At 56.3% G+C, this 23085-nt stretch overlaps 2 protein-coding genes across 3 annotated transcripts; one reads left to right on the plus strand and one right to left on the minus strand.

Annotated features, from left to right (window-relative positions):
- Positions 1–530: 530 nt before the first annotated feature.
- Positions 531–10502, plus strand: KLHL21 (kelch like family member 21). Its single transcript, XM_063317419.1, has 4 exons — positions 531–1563; positions 2772–3177; positions 7164–7236; positions 7768–10502. The coding sequence occupies exons 1-4, from the start codon at positions 531–533 to the stop codon at positions 8035–8037; spliced, it is 1782 nt and encodes a 593-aa protein (XP_063173489.1). The 3' UTR covers positions 8038–10502.
- Positions 10503–11274: 772 nt separating this feature from the next.
- Positions 11275–22461, minus strand: ZBTB48 (zinc finger and BTB domain containing 48). 2 transcript variants are annotated; one of them, XM_063317380.1, is made up of 11 exons: positions 22381–22461; positions 19977–20657; positions 17094–17380; positions 15664–15775; positions 14757–14849; positions 14050–14136; positions 13738–13892; positions 13510–13646; positions 12439–12603; positions 12168–12256; positions 11275–11612 (listed from the first exon to the last, which is right to left on the minus strand). In XM_063317380.1, the coding sequence occupies exons 2-11, from the start codon at positions 20649–20651 to the stop codon at positions 11322–11324; spliced, it is 2091 nt and encodes a 696-aa protein (XP_063173450.1). In that variant the 5' UTR covers positions 20652–20657; positions 22381–22461; the 3' UTR covers positions 11275–11321. The 2 variants fall into 2 exon arrangements, with proteins under 2 accessions (XP_063173450.1, XP_063173449.1); XM_063317379.1 differs by having other exon boundaries at positions 15664–15771; positions 17090–17380.
- Between the last annotated feature and the right edge of the window lie 624 nt (positions 22462–23085).

Consider the following 23085-nt stretch of genomic DNA (forward strand, 5'->3'; position numbering starts at 1 on the left):
AGACCCCCCAAACCGTCCCACACTCAGCAGGGTCAGGGACCACCGAGAAAAGCAGCACGGGAGGGGCCGCGAAGAGCCCGGAGGGGGAGGCAGACGCTCCGGTGCCCCAAAATCTGGCGCAGCTTTTAATAGTAGGATATAAAGAAAAATAGGGGGGGGTCCCATCTTGAAAAGGGGGCATCGATCGAGCTTTCCGTTTGAGGAAGGAGTACTGGGGGGCCGGGGGGCGTCGCCCCCCCGCGGCACCTGTTTGCTGACCGTCCGGCCTGCCCGCTGGAGCGGGCACCGCTCTCCGGAAAGCGGGCATCGGGCCGGCACGCCGCTTGCCAGCTCCGGGGGGGGGACGTGTTTTTACGGCTCGCTCCTGCCCCAACCCGGCGCCCGGGAGGGAGCTGAGCGGCAAAGCCCCCCGCGCGGGGGGCGGGGGCCAGATCTCTCCCCGGGGGCGGGGGGCGGGAGGCGGGCGCGGCCGGCCAGGGGCGGGGCGGGCGGGCGGGGCGGGCGGGGCGGCGCCCACTCCGGCGCCCGCCATGGAGGCCGAGGCGGCGCACGCCACGGCGGTGCTGCGCGGGCTGGCGGCGCTGCGGGCCGAGCGGGCGCTGCTGGACGTGACGCTGGTGGCGGGCGGCGGCGAGTTCGGGGCGCACCGCGCGGTGCTGGCGGCCGCCTCGGGCTACTTCCGCGCCATGTTCGGCGGCGGGCTGCGCGAGGCGCGCGCGGCGCGGGTGCGGCTGCACGGCGTGGAGCCCGAGTGCCTGGCGCTGCTGCTGGACTTCGCCTACACCGGGCGGCTGGGCGCGCTGGGCGGCGGCGGCGGCGGCGGCGGCGGCGCGGGGGCGGCCGGGCTGGCCGAGCGGCTGCTGCGCGCCGCCGACCTGCTGCAGTTCCCGGCCGTGAAGGCGGCGTGCGGCGCCTGGCTGGCGGCGCGGCTGGAGCCGGCGGGCGCGCTGGAGACGCAGGACTTCGGCGAGGCCTTCGCCTGCGCGCCGCTGGCCGCCGCCGCGCGCCGCTGCGTCCTGCGCCACGCCGCCGAGCCGGAGGGCGAGCTGGGCGCGCAGCTGGAGCGGGTGCCGCTGCCGCGCCTGCTCTCCTACCTGCGCGACGACGCGCTGCGCGTGCCCAAGGAGGAGGCGGCCTTCGCGCTGGCGCTGCGCTGGGTGCGCGCCGAGCCCGCCGCGCGCGCGCCGCAGCTGCCCCAGCTGCTGGCCCACGTGCGCCTGCCCTTCGTGCGCCGCTTCGCGCTGCTGGCCCAGGTGGAGGGCGAGCCGCTGGTGGCGCGCTCGCCGGCCTGCCTGCGCCTGGTGGCCGAGGCGCGCCTCTTCCAGGCCGGCCGGCTGGACCGGCACGAGCGCGCGCCCTGCGCCCGCCTGCGCCCGCGGCCCTCCACCGGCCTGGCCGAGATCCTGGTGCTGCTGGGCGGCTGCGACCGCGACTGCGACGAGCTGGCCACCGTCGACTGCCTGGACCCGCGCACCGGCCACTGGCGCTACCTGGCCGAGTTCCCCGAGCGCCTGGGCGGGGGCTACAGCGCCGCCGCGCTGGGCAACGACGTCTACGTCACCGGTGAGCCCCGGGGAGATCCCCCCCGGCGGGGGCGCCGTTTGGGCAGCCCCCAGGCGCTCTGGGGTTGTCAGTGCGCTGGTGGCACCAGCTGGGGGGACAACGGTGCCCTCCCAGCAGCTGCAGGTTGCGACAGTCGGGGGGGGGCTTCAGTTGCCCCCAAGTGGGGGTCTCTACCTGCCCCCGAAGGACTTTGGGGTCTGGCTGGAACCCTGAGACTTCTGCCCAGCTTGGCGAGTTGCAATCCCGCCCCTCACTGCAGGGACCCACACCAGTGTCACCTCACCTGTTGACAGACTACTGCAATGTCCTCTCCCTCGGGCGACCCTTGCAGGCCGCTCCACAAAAGGGAGCGCCGGTACGCCGACGCTCGGGACCCCACGCTGGGTGCCAGCAGGTTTCCAGAGGCCAATCAGCGCTGGTGCGAACCCAAGAATTATCTGAAGGATCCCCCTTTGGTCTACCTGGGAGTAGGGAGTAGCGGCTCCCCACTTTAGGGAGGGGAAGGGCGCTGAGGCTTGGTGCTGCTTTTTGGTGGTGGCCCCAGTTTTTGGAATGGCTTCTGGAAGCCGCTGAAAATGCACCTCTTCCATGAGGCATTTGGGCTGTCCTTCCCCCTTGGCTGGGTTCGAGTTTGGTTTTATTAACGGATGGCTTTTTGAGGGGCCTTGTGGATTGGGTGCGTCTCTACTGCACGTTGTGGGTTTGATCTTGTGAAATTAGAGGAGAGGGTCCTTCGGCATTGTGGTGGTCTATAAAGGGGTTAATGAATGAATAATAGATGGAGTGTAGATGCGGGGGAGATAGGAGCCTGGGACCTGTGGCCAAGAGGGGCACCAAGTCATGGGGGGAGTTGAGATCTGCTCTCCCCCCCCCCCTCACTGCAAACAGGAATCAAAGAGAGAATCGTCTCCAGAGCTGGTTGTGGCTAATCAGTTAAAAGTCTCAGGCTGGTGGCGGGGAGAGGACTGGGGGTGTCTTTTTTCCCTGAGCCCAAGCCTCCCCCCCCCCCCGCTGCATTTTACAGAATTTAAATTTTGAAGGACATTTGGCCATCTGACCCTTTGCTTGCAACGACGCACTTGCGCCGTTCCTGGGCGAGAGTTGAACCCAGCCCTGGGGGAGAAAGGGCTTTGGGGAAGCCTCCATCCAGCTGTCCCGTCACCGTCGGTGCAGTCCTTACCACTCTGCCTTGCCGCTCTTCCCTGCAGGCGGCTCGGACGGCTCCCGTCTTTACGACTGCGTCTGGCGGTACAACTCCAGCGTGAACGAGTGGACGGAGGTGTCCCCAATGCTGAAGGCCCGGGAGTACCACAGCTCCGCCATCTTGGACGGGCTTCTCTACGTGGTGGCGTCCGACAGCACCGAGCGGTACGACCACACGCTGGATAGCTGGGAGCCCTTGCAGCCCATGCTGTACCCCATGGACGACTGCTCCACCACCACCTATCGCGGCAAGCTGTATGCCACCGGCTCCCTGGCCGGGAAGGAGTCCATGGTCATGCAGTGCTACGACCCCGAGTCAGACCTGTGGTCTCTGGTGAACTGCGGGGCGCTGCCCTCCTGGTCCTTTGCGCCCAAGGCGGTCACTCTCGGCGGGCTCATGTACTTCGTAAGGTAAGGGTGGGCTCCGGAAGGCTCCAGATGGGAAATTTGGAGCAGAAAGGCCCCGTTAGGGCACTGGGGACCGAGAGCAGGGCCCAAAAACAGGTGTTTTGTCAGCCTTACCAGGTAGACCAGAGAGGAAGCACGACCAGATGAGCCAATTCTACTTTATTGTAAAGTGACATTGACAGAATATTGCAAGTCTGAAAGGACAATTTCCCCCCCATCTTCTTTACTGCCTGAGAAACCAGGGAGGGTCCCTTCCGAGCCTCTTTCTCCACCCATTATGCAGCTGTGGGCTCGGCCCTCTCTTCTCTGACTTTCCTGGGCAGTGTTCCCTTTGCTCCGTCTCCCAAGGTCTTTCCCGCATGCCATTACATCTTTTCCCAGCTTCACCTACAAATGTAGGTGAAATCAAGGGGGCGGTTGCCATCTCGGATGGCTCTGAAGGCAGGAAGGAGGGGCATTTTTTTGGAAAGATGAATCGAACCTCAGGACCAATTGCAGAATGCTGATTTCTGATCACTTGGGGGGCAGGTGGTTTTGGTACAACCCAGCAAGTGAGCAGGTGAAACAAAGGGACCAGGGGACGGCAGTCTTTGATCCAGCTGCAGTCTTCTAGCCTTAAAAGAACATTTTTTTAAAAAAAGACAGGCTGGCTGGCTGTTTGAAGGAGAGCCAAGGTTACCAGATCTTTGCAGGTCTGGTCTTACTGAAAGCGATCTATAAAAATAGCACCAGTTTTCCAGAGTTCTCAAGGTTATCTGGTGGGGGGGCGTTCCTGTGGAAAGAAGCCAGCCCTTGATGGAAAACAGTGAGTTAATCACAAATTCCCTCTTTCTGGAGGCGCTGCATTTCTCCAGTTTGGGGAGCATCCCCGAATTGGATGGGGAGGAGAAGAAGGGGTGTTTTGGGGAGGTGTTTTTCTTAATCCTTCCCTGTTTCTGGGGCCAAGCCTCCTTTCCTCCTTTCCCTGGAGGATGTCACTTGCTATCTGTCGTTTGTCTTATCGGAGTGGGAGGCCTGCTCACCAGGGCACTCAAGTCTTTTCGCCAAAAATGGGCTGAGCGTGCCCTTCAGCGGGGCCTGGAAATCATCCCTCTGAGTCTGTTATCGTTCTACAGGCAGCTGATTGCCCCTAGCAAATTGGCATTTCCCCTCTTCTTGCATTCCTGTCTTAGGCCCTGTAACAGCTTTCTCCAGATTGGCACTGTTCTGGGCATCTGGGAGTGCCAACATTCCCAGCTGGGCTGGGCACCGGAAATCTGGGCATGCTAACCATGCTGCTGGACATGTTCTGAAGGCGCCTGGTTTTTTCTTTCACAGCCTTGCCTTGGGTGCTGCTGTGGCCATCTGGAACAAAGAGAGGTGGATTTCTGCTATGCACATGGGGGTTGGACTAGATGACCTCCAAGGCCCCTTTTGGATTCTTACAGTTGGGCCAGATGACTTTCAAGGTCCCTTCCATCCAGTACATTCTGTGATTCTGTGTTTTCATTTGGATTCCTGCAGCGGGCAGGGGGGTTGGTTTGGATGACCTCTGAGGTCCCTTCCAACCTGAGATGGATGCTGCTGTTGTCCTTGACGGTCACTGTATGCATATTTATTGTTATTGCTGTTGCCTTTTTTTTACAAAAATTGAGGGTTAATTTGGTAGGCCACCCAGAGTCGCTGGTGCCAGATGGGCGGCTGTCTACATTGATTAAATACGTAAATAAACGGGCTGTGATCTTAAATTAAGACAATCCTTCTAAAATCAAATTGGGTTCTGTGCTGTTTTAAACCCAGACAGAAATCTGGGCAACGCCCAGCTCCCCTTTCTTCTCAAGTTAGAGCGACTAACGAGCTGTGGGATTTTTATTTAGTTCTTGATTTAAGCACCGCACGAAACCCATTTGTCCCTACAGCCGCCACTGCGCTGTGCTGTAGGTTGGGCTGAGAAAGAGTAATCTCTTGCAAATTATGAACATTGTGTATATGCCAGAAATCACACGCCCAAGCGAGAAGCAGGGCTGGAGAAGAATATTGATCGCATTAATAACAGCCTGTACATTAAGGTACCCTTTCCTAAAATTACTTGCCTGGCAATTCCATGCACAGAGCCGGCCGCATCCGAATTCACTTCCCAAAGGAGCCACGCTTTTTAGCCAATGGCTGTCGCTCTGCGCACTTTCTGACTCGTTGCTTTCTTTGCAGCAGGAATGTTCCCTTTTGCAAGGAATTGGGAAGTGATTTGGAGCAGGGATTTTTTGGCACACCGTCTTTTAGACAGCCATGGAGGAGCAACAGGGACACTCTTTTTCCCTGTCACCGAGACCCCTTTGCAGGCAGGAGCTGTCCCCAGACAAACAAGGAAGGCACGCTTGGAATTTCTGTGCTGGGACGCCTCCCCCCCCCATAAGTCTTTCTGATATTAGCAGCTGCTCCCCACAGATTCTCTCTCGCGCAGACTTGGAGCTCTCCATTCAGTTGCCAAAGTGCTCCAGCACTGGGCTTAAGAAATGCTTTGAATTCCTTGCCCAGCCCAAGAAAAACCTTGCCGCTGCCAAAGTGGACGGAGCAAGCCTCGGCTATCTTTCCCCCCTCATTTCTCTTGGGCATAATTCTCCTCCCAAAGGTCTTTCTGTAAGAAAAAGCACATTTCCAGGTTGCTTTGGTGCTGAATAAATGCGGGCTGGATTCGGTTTTGCGCACTTAACGTGCTCGTCCTTGGTTTAATTTTGGCCTCGCGCTTGTGACAGCTTTGAAGGGGTTTGTGTCTCCAGAGTGCAGATGGCGCTGGACTTCTTTCACCACCACCCTCCTTCTCTCCCCGCCCCCCCTGCTCACCTGTTGCTGTCACACTTCGGTTTCACAACCAGAACCGGCCGAAGGAACATTCCATGCCTGGAAGTTGGCCCACAACTGCTCCAGAAAGCAGTGCTGATTTTGCATAACACGGGCACTCCCCTGTATGCACTCGGTGATGTTTCGTAGGCAGCTTTACCTCCCAAGGACAGGAGAAAAAACTTGGATTTTCTGAAGGAGCCCCCTTGGGGCTTGATCCAAGAAATCTGAATTTTTTTCTGTGTGGGTACACTGCACACACCCTAAAATCTGGCTTAGTAAGTATGTTCTATTAGCCGTGAAAAGGGCTTCCTCTCCCGTGTTTTTCTGGTGTAAGTCAGTGGTGGTAGGTGTGAAAACATCTGAAATCCTTGCTCACTTGTTGATAACGCCAGCCTTGGCAGAAGTGCCACTGGGAGGCGCATGCGGGCAGGCGGGAAGACGAAACCCAGATTTTCCCACCTCGCCTCCCAAACGTTAGGAGGGTTCCCACAACTGAGTTTGTTTACTCCTTGCTCAAGGTGCTCGTATGATCGAAGCTGTTGGGGAAAAAAATTCCCTTCTTCGTAATGGGAGGCTTCAAAACCTGGCGTTTGGCCTTTGATGATTCGAAGCCGTAACCACAAGCTGAGTTTGGACGGGGGTTCCAGGTGAATCGGCATTTTGGTCTCGTTTGGAATCCCACAGCGGGCAGGGTGCCTTGACGGTTTGGTCTTGCGTATAATCCAGAAACGGGCCTGTTTCGTGAGCCGCCTGTATTCATGAGGACTAGAACCCGTTGAGTAGGCCCTTAGAAATTCAGGATTCTAAATCACAAGGCAGCCAGTGCCTCCTAGTTTGGAGAATCTCTTTATAACTTTCTGGGGGGACCCGGGGAATCAAGGCAAAAGCGAAATCCGTTGCATTTATACTTAGCACGTTTAACTCTTTTTAACTGATTATGCGCCATCAAGTCAGCGTCGGCTCTTAGCAAGCACACAGGTTTTCAGGAGCAAACATCATTATGGCCAGTAACCAGCGCAGAGAGAGATCTTCTCCAGGAGGATCCGCCCTCAACCTGGTTTCAGGCCTTCCAGGGGTGCCCCCATCGCCACAGTAACTGAGCCCACTGCCCTTGCTGCGTAATGCGTCCGGGGTGCTTTTAACGCTTTCTCTTTCTCTGCCTGCTCCAGGGACGACTCTGCTGAAGTTGATGTCTACAATCCAGCCAAGAACGAGTGGGATAAAATTCCCCCCATGCTCCAGGTAGGGGGTTTCTGAACCTTTCGGGGGGACTAATCAGAGCTGGAGTGCGCCTGTAGGTGAAGATGGGACTGGGTGAAGGGCTTAATGTCCTTTGCACAAGAAAGTGGCTACGCTTAGCAATGGCAGTCCCTGCCATCCCCATTACTGTCATTCAGTGAGGATCGCGGGTTGTTAAGCGAGGACCTCCTTGTGGCTTTTTGCCGGCTTCCAACAAGCAAAGTCCATGGGGAAGTCAGAGGAAGTTGGGAGCCCTGGGTGGCTTGCAAGCAGGCTGGTGAGCGCAAGCGGTTGCTGCAGTGCTCTGCAGGCATGGGGTGGCTGCTGCAGAGTGTGGGCATCCCGTGGTCACGTGATCGCCATTTTCAACCTTCCCGGCCAGCTTCTGGCAAGCAAAATCAATGGAGAATCACACGATTCACTCAACAACCGTGAGGTTCACTTAATGACCACTTCGCTTAGCAACAGAAGTTCCGGTCTCGGTTGTGGTCGCTAAACGAGGACTGCTTGTACCTTTCCTCTTCTCGGCTCCAGGTGCACGTTGGGGGAAGCCTGGCCGTCCTTGGGGGAAAGCTTTACGTCTCTGGCGGTTATGACAACACTTTTGAACTTTCCGGGATGCTGGAATCGTATGATCCGGAGACCCGCAAGTGGAGCGTGGCCGGCCAGCTGCCGGAGCCGATCTTTTGGCACAGCAGCGTCAGCATCTTCCGCCAGTTCGTGCCAGAGACGCTGGAGGACGACGAGGAGAGGACCGCGGAAGATGCCCTCAGCGCCAGCCTTTACAGCCAGGAGCTGCGTTAACGCGTGGGGAGCTTGCTGCTGCGGCTTGAAGGCGGCCGGTAGTCCCACGTCATTCCTTTGGCGTGGAAGGCAGCAGGACCCCATTGGCACTCGCAAGGACAACGCTGGCTGGCGCGCTCGGTCGTCTCCAGCAACCCCGTTCCAGGGAGCCTCCGTGAACCTTCTCTTTGGAGAACCCGCCCGGGAAGAGGGCGGCGTCGCAGGTTAACTGGGGCGGGGGGCAGAAGCCTGGGGGTTCAGTACTGGAGCTGGGCTTGGGGGCAGGTGGGGAGAAGGTGGAACCCTTTAATGGAAGGTCTTCCTGAAGGGCCTTCGTGCGAGGGAAGGGTCACTCCAGAGGCCCTCGGAAGCGCCGCCTGGGGCGCAGAGAGGGGCAGGAGCGTGTCCGTTTCCCCCTCTTGCTCCTTGACGTAACTCAGAATCCGTCGGTCAAGTTTCTGTTACAAGACGTGGTTGTCAGAAGGGCCACAGAAATAAGGCCTCCATCTGGTCTGCTGTGGGCGAGGGGAGCTTGGATTGGGGTTCCTGCTCTGAGCTGGGGGTGGGGGTAGACGCCCTCGACGGACCCTTCCCATCTTCTGTTTCTGTATTGATGGAGGGGGAGCACCCGGGTACCTGTCCTCACACTGAGCAGCGGGGTGGGACTAGATGATCTCAAGGCCCCCTTCCAACCCGCACATTTCTGCAATTCTGCGGCCCGGGCCAGGCGAGCCAGGACGACCACGGCCGGAAGGGCACTGCAGACGCACTGGAGGATAGGTGATCTCTGTCGCTTGCCACGGTAATGGCTTGATCTCCAAATCTGCGGTCCGTTTCCCCTCCCTCCCTCCCTGCAGCACTGGTGGAGCTGTGCTTGATCTGCCTGCTGGGGAGATCCAATTCTGGGGGTAAGAAACTGCACATCGGGCCCATGTGCCTTGGAGGAAAAAAAGCCTCGTGTTAATTCCTCGGGAAAACATTGAGTAAGTTTGACCCCTTGGATGGTGGGCAGCGCGAGGACTGCGCACAGGCATCAGTTTACCTGCCGCGTGTGATGTGCAGATGGAACCCCCCCCCCCTGCGAGAGTTTTCTCAGCCGAACCCCAATTTGGGGGGTGTCTTTGAGACTGACATTTCCGCATCATGCCCTGGAAATGTGGCACCACGATGGCCGATTTGGGGCCATGTGGCATTTTGAGAGTGGTTTCTGCAAAAATGAGAGAGAGATTACATTATATTGATTGCCCGCAATGCAAAATTCATGTTTCACTCTTCGCGCGCTCTCCCACATGGAGAAATGGTGACATCGGTGCATCGTCAGTCCTCTGAGGCCAAAATAGGTATTTTGAACATTTCAGAAGTTGTTTTTGTTTTTGTTTTTTTGAAAAGGCTGCTTTACCTGCCTTACATCCCCGGATGTTCTAAAACTTAATTTTCTTTTTTCCTCTTTCACTCGGGCAAGCAGAAAAATGCTGGCTCGCTCCCGGCATGGCTTCAGATGGAGACCCTCATTTGCTTTGCAGCCCTGTCCAAAAACAAAACAGATCAGCACATTCACCTTCCAGGTGGATGATCCTGGTGGATTTCATGCATGGATTGTCGTCTTCGGGCCTGGCACGCTGTGCGCAGCCGGGGTTTGACAAACCACAACGAAACAAACCTATGATTTAGCAAAATGGCAAACAGAAGGTGGTGCCTTCTGAATTTTTGACCCACTCGTCAAAAGCATTGATCCTTTTTCACCCTTCCTCTGAATGACCAGCTTTGGTCATTTATCAAATTAGGAGTTTTTGAAGTTGCTCGTTGGGCTTTTTTCAAAAAGGGATGAATTAGCATCCCGCCTCTGCCATTCACAAAGCGGGTTCACGTCTTGGGAAAACTCTACCCTTGGCAGTTTTTAAGGAGGGCGTTCCCAGTGGCCGGTGACCCTGATTTCAACAAGAGAGAAAAAAGTATTTATATAGGAGAGTAATTTCCATCCACTGGCCTAGACTGAAGGCAGTGAGCCTTCGGAGTGGAGCAGAGCAACAGGATTTTGCTTTTCAAGTGCTGCAGTTTGAACTTCTGCCGTTTTCCCCGGCGTGGGACGCATCCTTTTCCCATTGCAAACTCTGCGCAGAGTTCCCACTATAAACCCACAAGGGTTAAAAACCCACCCCAGAAGGAATGCGACAAGGGCTCGTCTTCCCCGTGGTCATAGCTGGTTCCAGATGCTGCTGGTGGCTCCGCCTTTGCCGCACCCCGATGAGCAAACATTTATTTCTGTGCTGGGCTGTTTAAAGCCTCTCCGTAGGGAACGTGGTAGTTTGCAACCCGTGGTGCTGAATTGGAAGCTCTGAAGGTGGAGGGCTTGCTTTGTATTTATTTAACGTTCGCCGTAGTCATTGCACTTGGTCTAAAGTACTGTAGAGGATTTATCCTTGGAAACAAAGGTGTTTTTGTAAGCTTTCCTTTTAAAAACTTGAAACGGACAAATAAAAGAGGTGTGTGACGATGGCTGTCTTCTTCCGTTGGAGCCCGAGACAGACTGTGGTGGGCACCCAGGAGGGGGAAGATCTGCATTTTGGCTGGGGGTGTCTAAGTCCTGTCACGTTTGCAGCTGGTGACAGTCAAGATTCAGGATCCCGTAAACAGGGAAATTCTGAGTGGGCCCAAATCACTGCATTTCACAAGCTGCTCATCTGGAGCTGGGATGAGCTATTGTTCCTGGTTTGCCTGGTTCCATGTCTTGGATGGGCAAAAATCTCCCCAATTGTATTTACAAATGGCAAAAACAGCCAGGCTGCGTAACATCAACAGCGGGCAGGAGACAATAATGCCGTTTTTGCTGAAAAATAGAGCAGAGCAGCTGTATTTTTTCAACCAGACACCTTGCCAAGACACGCCAGGGCCCCTTCTGCGTGCAAAGGGCGTGTTATATAGCTACATTTCGTTTTCTCTCCTCCCAAGCCCCTAAATCTCTTCCCTGCACCACGTCTGTAGCGTGGCTATAGAACTAACAAATAATAATAAATCCGTTTTCTTGGTGGGTGCCACGTGCTGAGCCACAAACTAACCCCGTGGGCCGCATTCACACGATGTGGCAAACCACTGGTCAACTAAGTTAAAATGGGCAGTGCCAAGCATCTCTCTCAAGCTCAGCTCGAGCGCCCATTCCCACTTCCCTTTGTTCTTAAGCACACCATGAGGGGAAAAAACAAAGCCCATCTGCTTCTCCCCCTCCCAGAAACGTGGCCCATGTGCCACAGGCAGACCAGAAGGGTTGGCTAATCTTTATTAAGGGAAGGGCCCGCAGAGACCACGCGCTACATTCCACAGCCATCCGGGATCGTGATAAGGAAGGACTGTTCCGTGACCTCGGCAGGGGCTAAATTCTCATTTGAGCAGAGTCTCTGTCCGGGGAGATCCGTCCTTGGGGAGCTCTGTGCCAGGGCCTCCACAATGGCTTCTGCAGAGCCCACCTCCAGGACGTTCGGGGACTGCAAGGCCACCACCACCGCCTTCTCGTCCTCAATGACCAGGTTGCGGAGCTTCCTCTGACGGGGGTTGTAATTCTTGACCCGGTCGTGGATCTCCATGTGACGTCTCAGGTGAGCCTGGCCAGGAAACGGGGAGCAAGTCAGAGCCACGGGGCACGGCCTTGGCAAGGAAGGTCCCTGGGTCCATGAGGTGGGCCTTCAGGAAGAAAGTCTCTGCCTGTGGGGTCCTTGGTGCCCTCTGAGCTTGGCGGTTTGATGCAGATGTTCTGTCGCCCAACTAGGCAACGTCTTCAGGAGATTCTGAGGATATTCCCAGTCGGGCCATGAAATGTCTGCATCAAACCACCAAGCTCAGAGAGCACCAAGGACCCCACAGCTCAGCCCCGAGCTGCAGAGATTCTCTTCTCTGCCTCTGTAACGGGTGCAGAACTAATATTGGCCTACCTCCCAGGGTCAGTGCAATGCGCCAACACAAAAACGCTATGCTTCTCCCAGGTAAGATGTAACAGATGCTGGACTGGGAACAAACTACTGGAAAAGGTCTGGTCCCTCCAGACAGGAGACGCCAGGGTCGTTTTTCGTTTTTTAGCCAAGGGACTTGCGACCAAGGACGCGGGGAGGGCTTGAGACAACTCCCCAGCTCGGGTCGACAACAAGGAACGCGTGCCGTACCTGCCGTGTAAATTTGTATCCGCATTCCGTGCACTCGAACTTCCGCACCCCTTTGTGCCGGCGGACGTGGACACGCAGCTGCTCCACCGCTGCAGGGGCAAAATTGGGGGCCGGTTAGGTGACGGCGGATCCCACCTTTGTTCCCCACAAACGGAGTCCAAGCAGCGAAGTGCTTCCCTGCTCCCCAAGGAAGGGGCTTCTTTCCCCGCCTCCATTGAGAGCCTGGGAAATGCTGTCCTGCCCTCCCCGATCCGCCACGGGGCGACGTCACCTTTGAACGTTTTCCCGCAGATCTGGCAGAAGTGCGGCCTCCCTTCCTGGTGCCGGCTGGCCACGTGTCTTAGCAGCGGGCCCCTCTCAGTGAACCTCTGGGCACAAAACTCGCAGCTGAAGGGGCGCTCCCCCGTGTGGGTCCGGTTGTGCTTATCCAGGCTGGCTGCGGACGAGAGTGTGAGGACAAGACAAACACAGGTGGAGCCTTGGGGTGTGGCTTTGCCTCACCCCTCTTCTCTCGTGCCTCCCTCACAGCTTGGATGGACAGATGACCCCCAACGTACAGTCCCTGCGGCACGTCACCTATTCCAAAGGCATGCAGGGAGGGGAGCGCTTCCCTGGGCCACCGCCCCTCAACGTGGGGAACTTTTTCCCCCTCCTTGGGTGCACTCTGCCAAGAGCAGCAAGCCCTACTAGGAATGTTTCCCACTGGGGCGTGGGGGTCTCCAGCCAGGAGGAGCCTCGCTCCTTCCCGATGTCAGCCTTCCCAGGCAGAAAACATGACCAGATAAACTGATCCTACTTTACTGTAAAGCTACGCTGACAGAATCTTGCAAGGCTGAAAGTACAAATCTCCCCCCACCCCATCTCTTTACAGCCTGAGAAACAGGGAGGTCCCTTCTGAGCCTCTTTCCCCACCCATTATGCAGCTGTGGGCTATGCTCCCTCTTATCTGACCATTCCCTATGTGTCAGCCTTACCAGCTAGACCAGGCAGGAAACACGACCAGATGAGCTAATTCTGCTGTATTGTAAGGCTACACTGACAGAATCTTGCGAGTCTGAAGGTACAAATCTCCCCCTGCCTCCTTTACAGCCCGAGAAACCAGGCAGGGCCCCTTCCGAGCCTCTTTCTCTGCCCATTATGCAGCTGAGGGCTCGGCCGCCTCTTATCTGACCGTTCCCTTGGCGGCATCTCTTGGCCCCGTCTCCCAAGGTCCTCCCCACATACCATGGCACCAGAGGACCCTGCTCCCTTCTCGCAGTTCAGCCAGGAGAGGGAACACCCCATGCTGTGCCACGCCCAGGACAGCCAGGGAGGATGGCAGAGAGCCGCGCTGCCCGGGTACCTTGCGTACGGAAAGTTTTCCCACAGAGGTGACACTGGAACGGCTTCTCGCCGGTGTGGGTCCGAAGGTGCATGTTGAGGTTGGCTTTCTGGGTGAAGGCATGCTGGCAGAACTCACAGACATGTGGGCGCTCGTTCCTGGCAGGAGAGGGGGAGCCACCGTCAAGCCGGGCCGCGGCGCCCCCCGCCGAGCCCCCTCTCCCAGCCGGGTGGGACCTCGCCCCGGCACCTGTGCTTGGCCTTGACGTGCATCTGCAGGCCGTTGCGGCTGGAGGCCCGGTGGCCACACTCTTCGCAGACAAACAGCTTCTCCCCCCGGTGCTTGAAGGCCTCGTGCAGGTGCAGCTCCGTCCGGGAGAGGAAACATTTGGAACACGAGGAGCACTGGAGGGGCGAGATGAGGGGCCTGGTGAGGGGGGCCCGCCCAGGCCTGCTGCAGTTCCGGGGGGGGCTGAGCCAGGGGCCTGCCCCCCTCCTGCCAGCGTTGGGGGCTCCCTTCCTCCCCCTGGGCAGAGGCGCACGGCGTCCCCTCCCGGCTCACTGCGTGCGGCTTGGGGGCGCCGTGCAGCTTGATCAGGTGGCTCTGCAGCTCCTTCTTCTGCATAAACTGCTGGATGCAGGAACAGCACTGCGAGAGAGACGGGCACCGCTCAGCGCCAAGACTGTGCCAAGATGCCAACCGGGAGGGGGAACAGGCAAGGACCTGGAGCCCCGCTTCTCCACCCTGGCGCCCTTAACGGTCGTCGTTCCTATCGTATATACGTCAGTTTTAAAATACACGTTGGTTTTGGCCAAGCCGGGTCTGCAAACACACCCGTTACAGCTCTGTGTGTGAAAATAAGCCACAATGGCTTGCTTCTTATTGGCTTATTTATTTGATTTATACCCCGCCTTGGAGCAGAGCCTCCTCCTCCCGTTTCCCCCAAACAACATCCCTGTGAGGTAGGGCGGGCTGAGAGAATGGGGCTTCAGCGGCCGAGGACGGATTTGTCCGGCAAGCCACCGCCTTGAACGGACCTGGCTTAATGTGACGTGCAGACCTGGCCGATATCTCGGCTTTATAACAGCCCTGAAAGTGAGCTCATACAACATCACTTTCAGCTGGAAGGGGGAAAAACGTGGGCCAGGAAGAAGGGTCAAGCCGTGGCTCGGCCAGCCGGTCTCAGGGAAGACTTTCAGAGCGCACCACCCACTCTGTGGCCTCACCCAGCTGACGCCCAGCAATGCTCACGGACAAGGCAGGCTGACCTTGTATGGCATCTCTCCCGTGTGGGTCACCATGTGCAGCCGCAGCTCCCCCCGCCTCTTGAACGCCTCTTGACAGACGGAGCAGGTATGCACCTGGCGGGGAGGGGAGGGGAGAGGGGGAGAGACAGGTCAGGGGGGAGAGGCCGGCCCAGAGCACCATGGCCCGCGAGGCACATCCAGAACCACCTTCCCGGGAAGCGAGCAGGTGGAAGCCGCAGCTCGGTTGCGGAGGCCTGCTGTGTTCCAGCCTTGCCCTTTGTGGTCTAGCACCAACAGCCCCTCCCCAACAGAGCCCCCCAGGCATAGTTGGAAGGAGGGCAGAAAGAAGCTTTCTAGGAACACCGAGACCAGCTTTCTGGCTGGTTTTAGGAAGCGGTTTCAGATGACCCTACGAACTTGGGCTTTCCCTTTGTGCGCATCAACCTATTCTCTCCAATAACCACATCGTTGGAACGGCTGGGTGTGAGCAGGCAGCCCCCGTGCTTATTGCATGCATGGCGCACACCCTTCAGGCCTGCAGAGAGAGAGGGCAAGGCTGGGTCTTGCTATCCACCCCCCACCTGATGCTTTCCTGCTTGACTTAGGCCAGGAATGACCTCCAAGGCCCCACTGGAGTGACATTCCCAGCAGTCCTACTCAGCACAGGCAACAGGAAGGAAGGATGCAAGTCAACACCAACAGCTGCCAATTCTTCCATCTTGTTCAGCTGAGATTCCCAGCCCGGCGAAGCAGCCAGTCTCCTCTCAGCTCCGAGACAAGCTGTGCACCACAACCAGGCTTCATTTTCCCAGTTGGCTACTGGGCACGGGCCTGGGCCTCCCGCCATGCAAGCACGGGGCCTCAACTCTGCGGCTCCCTCAAACCTCATGGTCTGCAAGCCAGCTGCGAGACCCCCAGTCCCAAATACCTGCTCTGAACGGCTCACACAGTTTCTGGCCTCGTGGTCCAGCAAGTTTTCCTTCCGAAAGTAGCACTTCCCACACTTGGAGCATTCAAAGGGCTTCTCCCCTGTGTGCTTCCTTCGAGCGATGGGGAAAAACACCGAAAATTGGATCAGATTCACAATGCTGGGCATCGGTCATTCCAAGGAGTGGTGCTGGGCATTGGTCATTCCAGGGAGTGGTACTGGGTATCGGTCATTCCAGGGAGTGTGCTTCAGGAGGCACAGAGGAAACTACCAATACCTCAAACAGGCCAGTTCTTAAGGCAAAAGCTGATTCACCTTTCTTATCCACGCTGCCAATGCAGGCCAGCCATTTTACCAAAAGGCGAGCCAACTCCTACTTGCTTCTCTTCCTTCCTTACTCCTACTCTAAAGACATTCCCTCTGAGGTTGGCCAAGCAGGCACCAGTCACCATCAGTACAGGACAGGACATCGTGTTTGAATCACTTGGTCCTTCTCCATCGTGGTTTCCATCACCACCATCACATCCCAAGTGGTCATTTCAGCAGAGAACACCCCACAGGTTCCTCCGAGACCCAGGAAAAAAACACCTTTGAAACAAGACTTTCGGCTCCATCTAGCCCACTCTGGAGATGTGAGGATTGTGGCAGGAGGCATCCCATGCGAAACAGGTGCTCTGCAAACACATGCTTGTGCTGCACACCAGGTGTGATGGTCTGTGGGAATGACCTTGGGAGACAGGAGGAAGAGCCGCAGTCTAGGCAACAGTCGGATAAGAGGCAGCCGAGCCTGCAGAAAGAACGGGGACGTGGCAAATGTCTCCAAAGGATCCCTCCCTAGTTTCTTGGATTTTAAAAGCGAGAGGGGAGGGAGGTACTTGCAAGATTCATGCCAGCCCTTCAAGGCAGTCCAGGCACGAACACTAGCTATGAGTACTAATACTACCTTTATTATAAGGCTACAGTAACAGAATTTTGCAAGTCTGAAAATACATCTTTTCCCCCCCCTCACCTTTACAGTCCAAGAAACTAGGGAGGGTCCCTCCTGAGACGCTTCCCACACCCCTTTTCCTGCTCCAGGCTCAGCTGCCTATTATCTGGCCACTGCCTCATCTGCGGCTCTTCCTCCTGTCTCCCAAGGTCGTTCCCACAGACCATTACACCAGGCTTAGATAACAATGCAACTGCAGCAATGGGTGAACTGACCCTGCGGCCTGGGAACATCCCCGCCAAAGTTAATTTTCTGAGCACTTGATGAAGAGCATTGCAACCCCAGCCCATGTATCCCCCACACCTCCCAAGCAGCAGGAACATGGAGAACAGCCCATCTCCCCACCGGAGAGCAGAGACCTCCCTTTTCTTCCACAAATCCCGCCTTTCAGCCTTTTTTCAAGGAGCCACCCCCTCCCTCCCCCACCGTCCCAATAACTTGCCTGTTGTGCACCTTCAGATAGTATTTGCTCAGAAAGGACTTATGGCAGGTGGGACATTCAACTGGTTCAGCCGTGCCTCTGCGGGGCCTAAGGGCTGCAGCCTTGAGATGGTGGCCGTTCCCAGAGGTTTTGGAGCTGCTGCGGGATGCTCTGCTCAAGGACGCTCTCTTTCTTGCCCGGACGCTCTTCTGATCAGGAACGTAATCCTCGTCCGTGTCCTCCTTTCCTCTTCCTCCACTGTAATCTTCAGAGGGGAGATCACTTGATCCCAGACCCTCTTGTGTCTTCTGCTGGGAAGGAGGAACACAGTTGCTTGCAGACCATTAAAGCAGAACCACACTGGCTGTCGCAAGAACTCAATGAGGGCCGGCCCCTTGACCAGTCCAAACACGAAAAGCTAACCAATTTTAAAAAACAACAATAATATAGGCTGGGACAATCCTCTCAAAATTTGTTACGCATAACGAAACCCAGTAGTTTGAACCTTTCTAAACCATTAGCAGTTGCTCATTAGAAAATCTTTCTTGCTTTCTCCAAGAACTCCAAGCTGGATCAGAGAGGGAGAATTAAAACTTAGCCGCCAAGCTAAATTTAGGGTGGATTTTTAACAGGCGATGGTGGCTTTTCTGCAAAGTCTGTTCCCAAATACAGAGTAGGGGACTGAGGGGGACAGTGAAAAAAATCGTAAATATGTAAATATAATTATAAAAATTATAAATATAAATCATCCCAGTGATGCCTTCTGCTCAGCATCCCCTGAAGTAGATTTTGCTGGGCAATCCAGATGTGGCTTATCTGGGACAGCTGTATTTATTTTACTTATTCCTTGGCCCACCTCTTCCTACCTGAAAAAGACAACCAGCCTCTCACCACTTAAAGAGAGCCAGTTTGGTGTTGTGGTTCAGGTGCTGGCCTAGAAACCAGGCGATGGTGAGTTCTAGGCCTCCCTTAGGCAGGAAAGCCAGTTGGGTGACTTTGAGAGGGACCAATGTCTGTCAGCCCAATGCACCTCACAGGGTTGTTGTGGGAAAATAGGAGGCAGGGGTATTAAGTAAGTTCACCGCCTTGAGTTGGCGAAACTATATAAAAAAGGTGGGATAAAAATAATAATACAGGTAGGCCTCAAACTTATGACACTGCTGAAAAAAGTGGCTTGCAACCGGTCCTCGCACTTACGACCGTCACAGCATCCCTGCAATCGTGATCAAAATTCAGGCACTTGGCATGTATTTACGTTGGTTGCAGCATCCCAGGGGCCATGTGATCGCCAGTCCCAGCCGGATTCCAACAAGCAAAGTCAATGGGGGAATCTGGATTTGCTTAACGACCATGAAATTCACTTAACGACCATGGCAAAAATAATAATTCCAAAGCACCAGCTCTTTACAGCCAGATCTTTAGTGACTTTCAGCTCTTTGCATATTATTTAAGGGGGCCTTCTCTGGCCTTAGCCCCAAGCGATGGAAAGTTTAGTTCCCACCCTTTTTAATTTGGGGAGAGAAGACAATCGGTTCCCTTCAGCCAAGCCCACTGTATAGAGTTTAGGCTGGCTGTAACTTGGAATCCATCTCCCTTGTGTTTCGACTGCACTATTTTGATACTGTTTCTGCATTTTTAATGGCCTCGTTTTTCCCCAGTTTGGCTTCTTTCCCCCCCATGTTGCAAGCTACCCGGATCATCCTGCTTGGACGAAAAGGCGAAACATAAATGCACATAAATATTAAAATAACACTAGAATTCTCAACTCGGGCATTTTAAATCGGAGCCTCTAGTAGCACGAATGACTGATTTTAGCAAAGCTTGCCGTTCTGAAGTGGGATGAATTTGTTGGTGTTTCTTTGCACTTGAGAGACTCTAGAAATTTAGTTTTTCTACAGCCACTGTGCAAGTTGACACACCCACAAATGGTTTTTTAAAAGGAAAATCGTCACCGCCGTGAAGTCTGCGCTGTCCCCGCTCCCAGAGCTTCAACAGCTTGGTGTCTGGGGACAATTAAGTTGTCAAACCTCAGGGTTCAGCCAGCAGACAGCTTGGAGAGCGGTACAACGCAACTGAATGAAAAAATGAAAAGATTTTCCTGCCTCTGGGGTTTTTTTTCATGATGGAGTAAGGAGGAAGCCCCTGGGACCTCTCAGCTGATGGTGGGAGAAGCTCCTGCTCACGCTGCACAAACGTAATTCACCTTGATTCGCTCGAGAGAGAGAGGAGGCCCAGGCTGAGCTTATGGCTGCGCTGCACACAGCAGCATTTCTACAGCAGCACATTAGAGGCGTCACATCTGATAAAGCAATGAGAACAACCGGCTGCTCCATCTTTATCAAATCCCGCTGGAAAGCATTTGGGGAAGATGCAGAGAGCCAGGCTTTGGGTCAGCAGTGAAGATGGCAGACTGGGAGACCTGGGTTCAAATCCAGGGCCAGACGGCGGAGCGGGAGGGAGGCCTGGGTCCAAATCCACCACCTACTGTGCAAACTCCCTGAATTTGCTCTCAGCCCAACCTACCCTAGGGTTTTTGATGGAGGACGGGGGGGCATGCGCAAGACTTGGGGGAAAGGCAGGATAAAAATCAAACCAACCAACCGACAGGCAATTTGGACCCATCCCCAAATCCTCAACGTTCTTAGCAGGCTGTCAGGTCCAGATCTTGCCTGCCCCCAATTCCTAAAACCTGGAATAGGGCGGAGTCCCACGGCACCCTAATCCCCCACTCCCCAGAGAGGGAAACCTGGGCAAGCTGCTCCCATCCCCCAAGGCTGCTTAGAGAGCAGCAGCCAACGGTTCCCACCGCTTCCCCCCAGCCCACCCCCCGGCGCTCTCGTCCAGCACAATGGGTTGGGAGCAGACAAGGGCAATGCCTGGTTAGCACATTACGCCACACGCCACCTCGTTACTGGCGCCCGCGTCCTCGGCAGCTTCTCTTTTCAAGGGCCTTTTGAGTTCCTTACATTCCGGGGCGGCCTTTGCATCACCCGCGCAGCTCAGAGCGTTTGTTTTGGGCGCTCTTTTCAACCTTCCCTGATGGGGGGTGGGACCCTCTCTCTGTCCCTGAGCCACTCGGCCTCCCCGGATCCAGGGACTTTCCAGGGGTGGGGGGCCTGGGGGCACAGCATCGCCGGCTGACTCCCCTGGCAAATCCGAGGTGGCCTTCGGAGGAATGCCGGGATCCGCGTCGAGCGGAGGTTCGCCGTTGGGCTGGGCGCCCTCCGAGGGTCCGGACTTGAACTCCTGGCACAGCTGGATGGCCTCGGGGATGCAGAGCTCCTTCGCCGTCTCCAGAAGCTTCTCCTGGTTGTCCGAGGTGACTGCCAAGTGCCCCGTGTAGAAGAAGTCGAGAAGGAGCGTGAAGACCTCCAGAAAGGTCTCCGGGAGGATGATTTTGCTGGACGCACCGTCGTACACGGTCTGGAAGAAGGAGCTGCAGCAGGCAAGGACGCACCAGTGGGCCTTGAACACCAGGCTGCCCACTGCCAGGGTGGCGTCACAAAACTGGCCCTTCTCCCGCTGCCGGTTGAGCTCCTGCAGGACCCGCACGCTGTGCTTGACGAAGGCACCCTCCATGGCCCCCTGCAAGAGGAGGAAGAGGATGCAAAGTTGGGGGAGGCGGCCGAAGAGGGAAACCGCCCCGCCGTCGTCGCTCCCACCTCGCTGAAAAGGAAGGAGGTCAAACCCGGGTGGAGCGGATGGAAAAACCACCCAGAGTCCCCCTTTCTTGGGGGAGATGGGTGGTAATAGGAGTTTGAATGATGGATGGATGGATGGATAGATAAATAAAAGATGAAGACGCTCCGAGGTTGCTTTTTGTAGGGGGAGAACCCTGTTACTCTGGGGTAGCAAAAAAACAGGCGCCTCAAGCACTTCCCCGACATTTTATTCAAAGGCATCATGGCGCAGCGAGCCGTCGCTCATGAAAGCACATGCCTCATAAAGGTTGTTAGTCGGTAGAGGCGCCACCTGTCATGAGTAAGGATGGCGAGCAGGGGGCTCCCACCCAGACTGTCAAGCGCATGCGTAGCACTGAGGAACTGTTCAGCCATTCAAAGAGACACAGATCGGGACCGCCTTAACCTTTGGGGTTTATATGTCTGGGTTTTCCCACGCTTCTTCAGTTTGTTAGGATTCTTGTTAAGTACTACTAATAAATATTAGAGACCAAGTCCTCGCCTCAGTGTGTTTCCTGGTAATCAGGACATCACCAGATCCCTCCTGATTTCTGGATGTTGGTCTCTAACGGACCAGGACAAGAGAAACTGCCGCAGGAGGCAGGAAGGGGAAGAGCTAACTCAGCACCCAGAAGAGGAATCGTAAAGCCGTTCTGCCAGGAATTGAAAGGGGAAAAAACAGCAGGCGTATTAAATGTCAGTTTTTTCTAGCATTCTTTTCTCCTATGAAAAAGCTGCCTTGGGAACTTTATTAAGTCCTTCTAGGGCTTTATTTAGCGATTATTATTTACACACGTACATATTACGTACATTGTAAGAATGGCATCAAAGCAGGCTTCCCCACCCACTCCAAATGTGTTGGACTACAAAGCCCACTGCACTCATCCAGCCCAGCCACGGCGCGTCCTGGGGTTGCAGTCCAAAGGGGAGGGCGCCAGGTTGGGGAGAGTTGGACTGGGATGGGCAGGCCTGAAGGCTTAAAGTGAACGGGGAATTCTGGGCGCTGAAGTCCACCCTTCTTCAAGATGCCAAGGTGGAAATACTCGGCTCGCAACCTTACGCGAGGACTTCGGAATACGCTCCTGTGCGCGCGTCGAGGGCTGCAAGGGCGAGACGCGGAGTCCTAAGCTTCGAGAGGAGGAGGGAGGCCGGGCTGAAACGCTGATGGCTTAAGAGGCTAAGAAGAAAAGCCTGAAATTTTACGCCTGCCTGGCTGGGGGGGGGGATACGGACGGTGCCCCCCTCCCGCCGAGGCCCTGCAGGGCTGAGTGGCAGTGACTGGGGGGGGCTGACATTTTAGGGGGTTTCTTATTAGCCTCTTAGCCTATCAGCGTTTCAGCCCGGCCTCCCTGCGCCCTCTTTGCGAACGGGGGAAGCTGCAAACGGGGTCCCCGTGCAAGGGGCGTGCAATGCCCGGGCGCAGAGCCGGCAGGGGCGCATGGGTCTTGGAGGCCCGCCCCTGCTGCGACTCCAGATCGCCCTCGGGGGGAGGGGCCCATCCGCCGCCCCTCCAGACCCATCATCCCCAGCCCGACGGGGCACCCGCGGCCGGACGCCAGCGGAGGGGCTCTCCCCGCCCTCCCCGGGCCCCGGCAGCCGGGAAAGGTCCCGCCCGGCCCCCGCCTCACCTGGCCCGCCGCCCCGCTCACTGCGCCCGCCGGCAGGGGAGCCGGAGCGCCGCCATCTTGGCCCGGGCCGGGACGCGCGCGACGTCGCCGCGCGGAGGGGCGGGGCACGCCAATGAGCGGGCGTGCCCGCCCTTCGCTCCGCCCCCGCGGCGCGCTGGGCTGGGTCTCGCTCTGCGAAGCGCCGCGAGAGGCGCTGCACCGCCGAGCCCATGCTTCCCAGCCAGCCAGCGGGTGGGGAGGCCGGAGGGGCGTTGCTTTCTTTGTGCTTTCTTGCCACCTATTGGTTTGAAACAGCGTTGTTCAACCTTGGGCGCTTTAAGCTGGGTGGACTTCAACTCCCAGAATTCCCCAGCCAGCAAAGCTGGCTGGGGAATTCTGGGAGTTGAAGTCCACCCAGCTTAAAGCGCCCAAGGTTGAACAACGCTGCCTTATGTGACTTCAACTGAAATTCCAAAGAGTTAAATGACTGTTTCATCTAATAAGTCTTCCCTCTTGAAAAAATGGCTCTTTAGTGGGACTGGGGAATCGCTCCCTAGACTTTAGCATGGCAGCCCCCCTCCAGACCTTTATTTAACTTTTGAAAAGCTCGAGGATCTGTGAGGCTTGCGAGGGGGAAGGGGCTCCCCGCGCATCCTGGCGTCATCTCAAAAAAAAAGCACCTTTTGCACTCCCGGCCTTCAATTCCGCCGTGGAGGGGGAAAAAAA

This window comes from Candoia aspera, chromosome 18 (genome assembly GCF_035149785.1).
Source record: "Candoia aspera isolate rCanAsp1 chromosome 18, rCanAsp1.hap2, whole genome shotgun sequence".
Classification (NCBI taxonomy): domain Eukaryota; kingdom Metazoa; phylum Chordata; class Lepidosauria; order Squamata; family Boidae; genus Candoia; species Candoia aspera.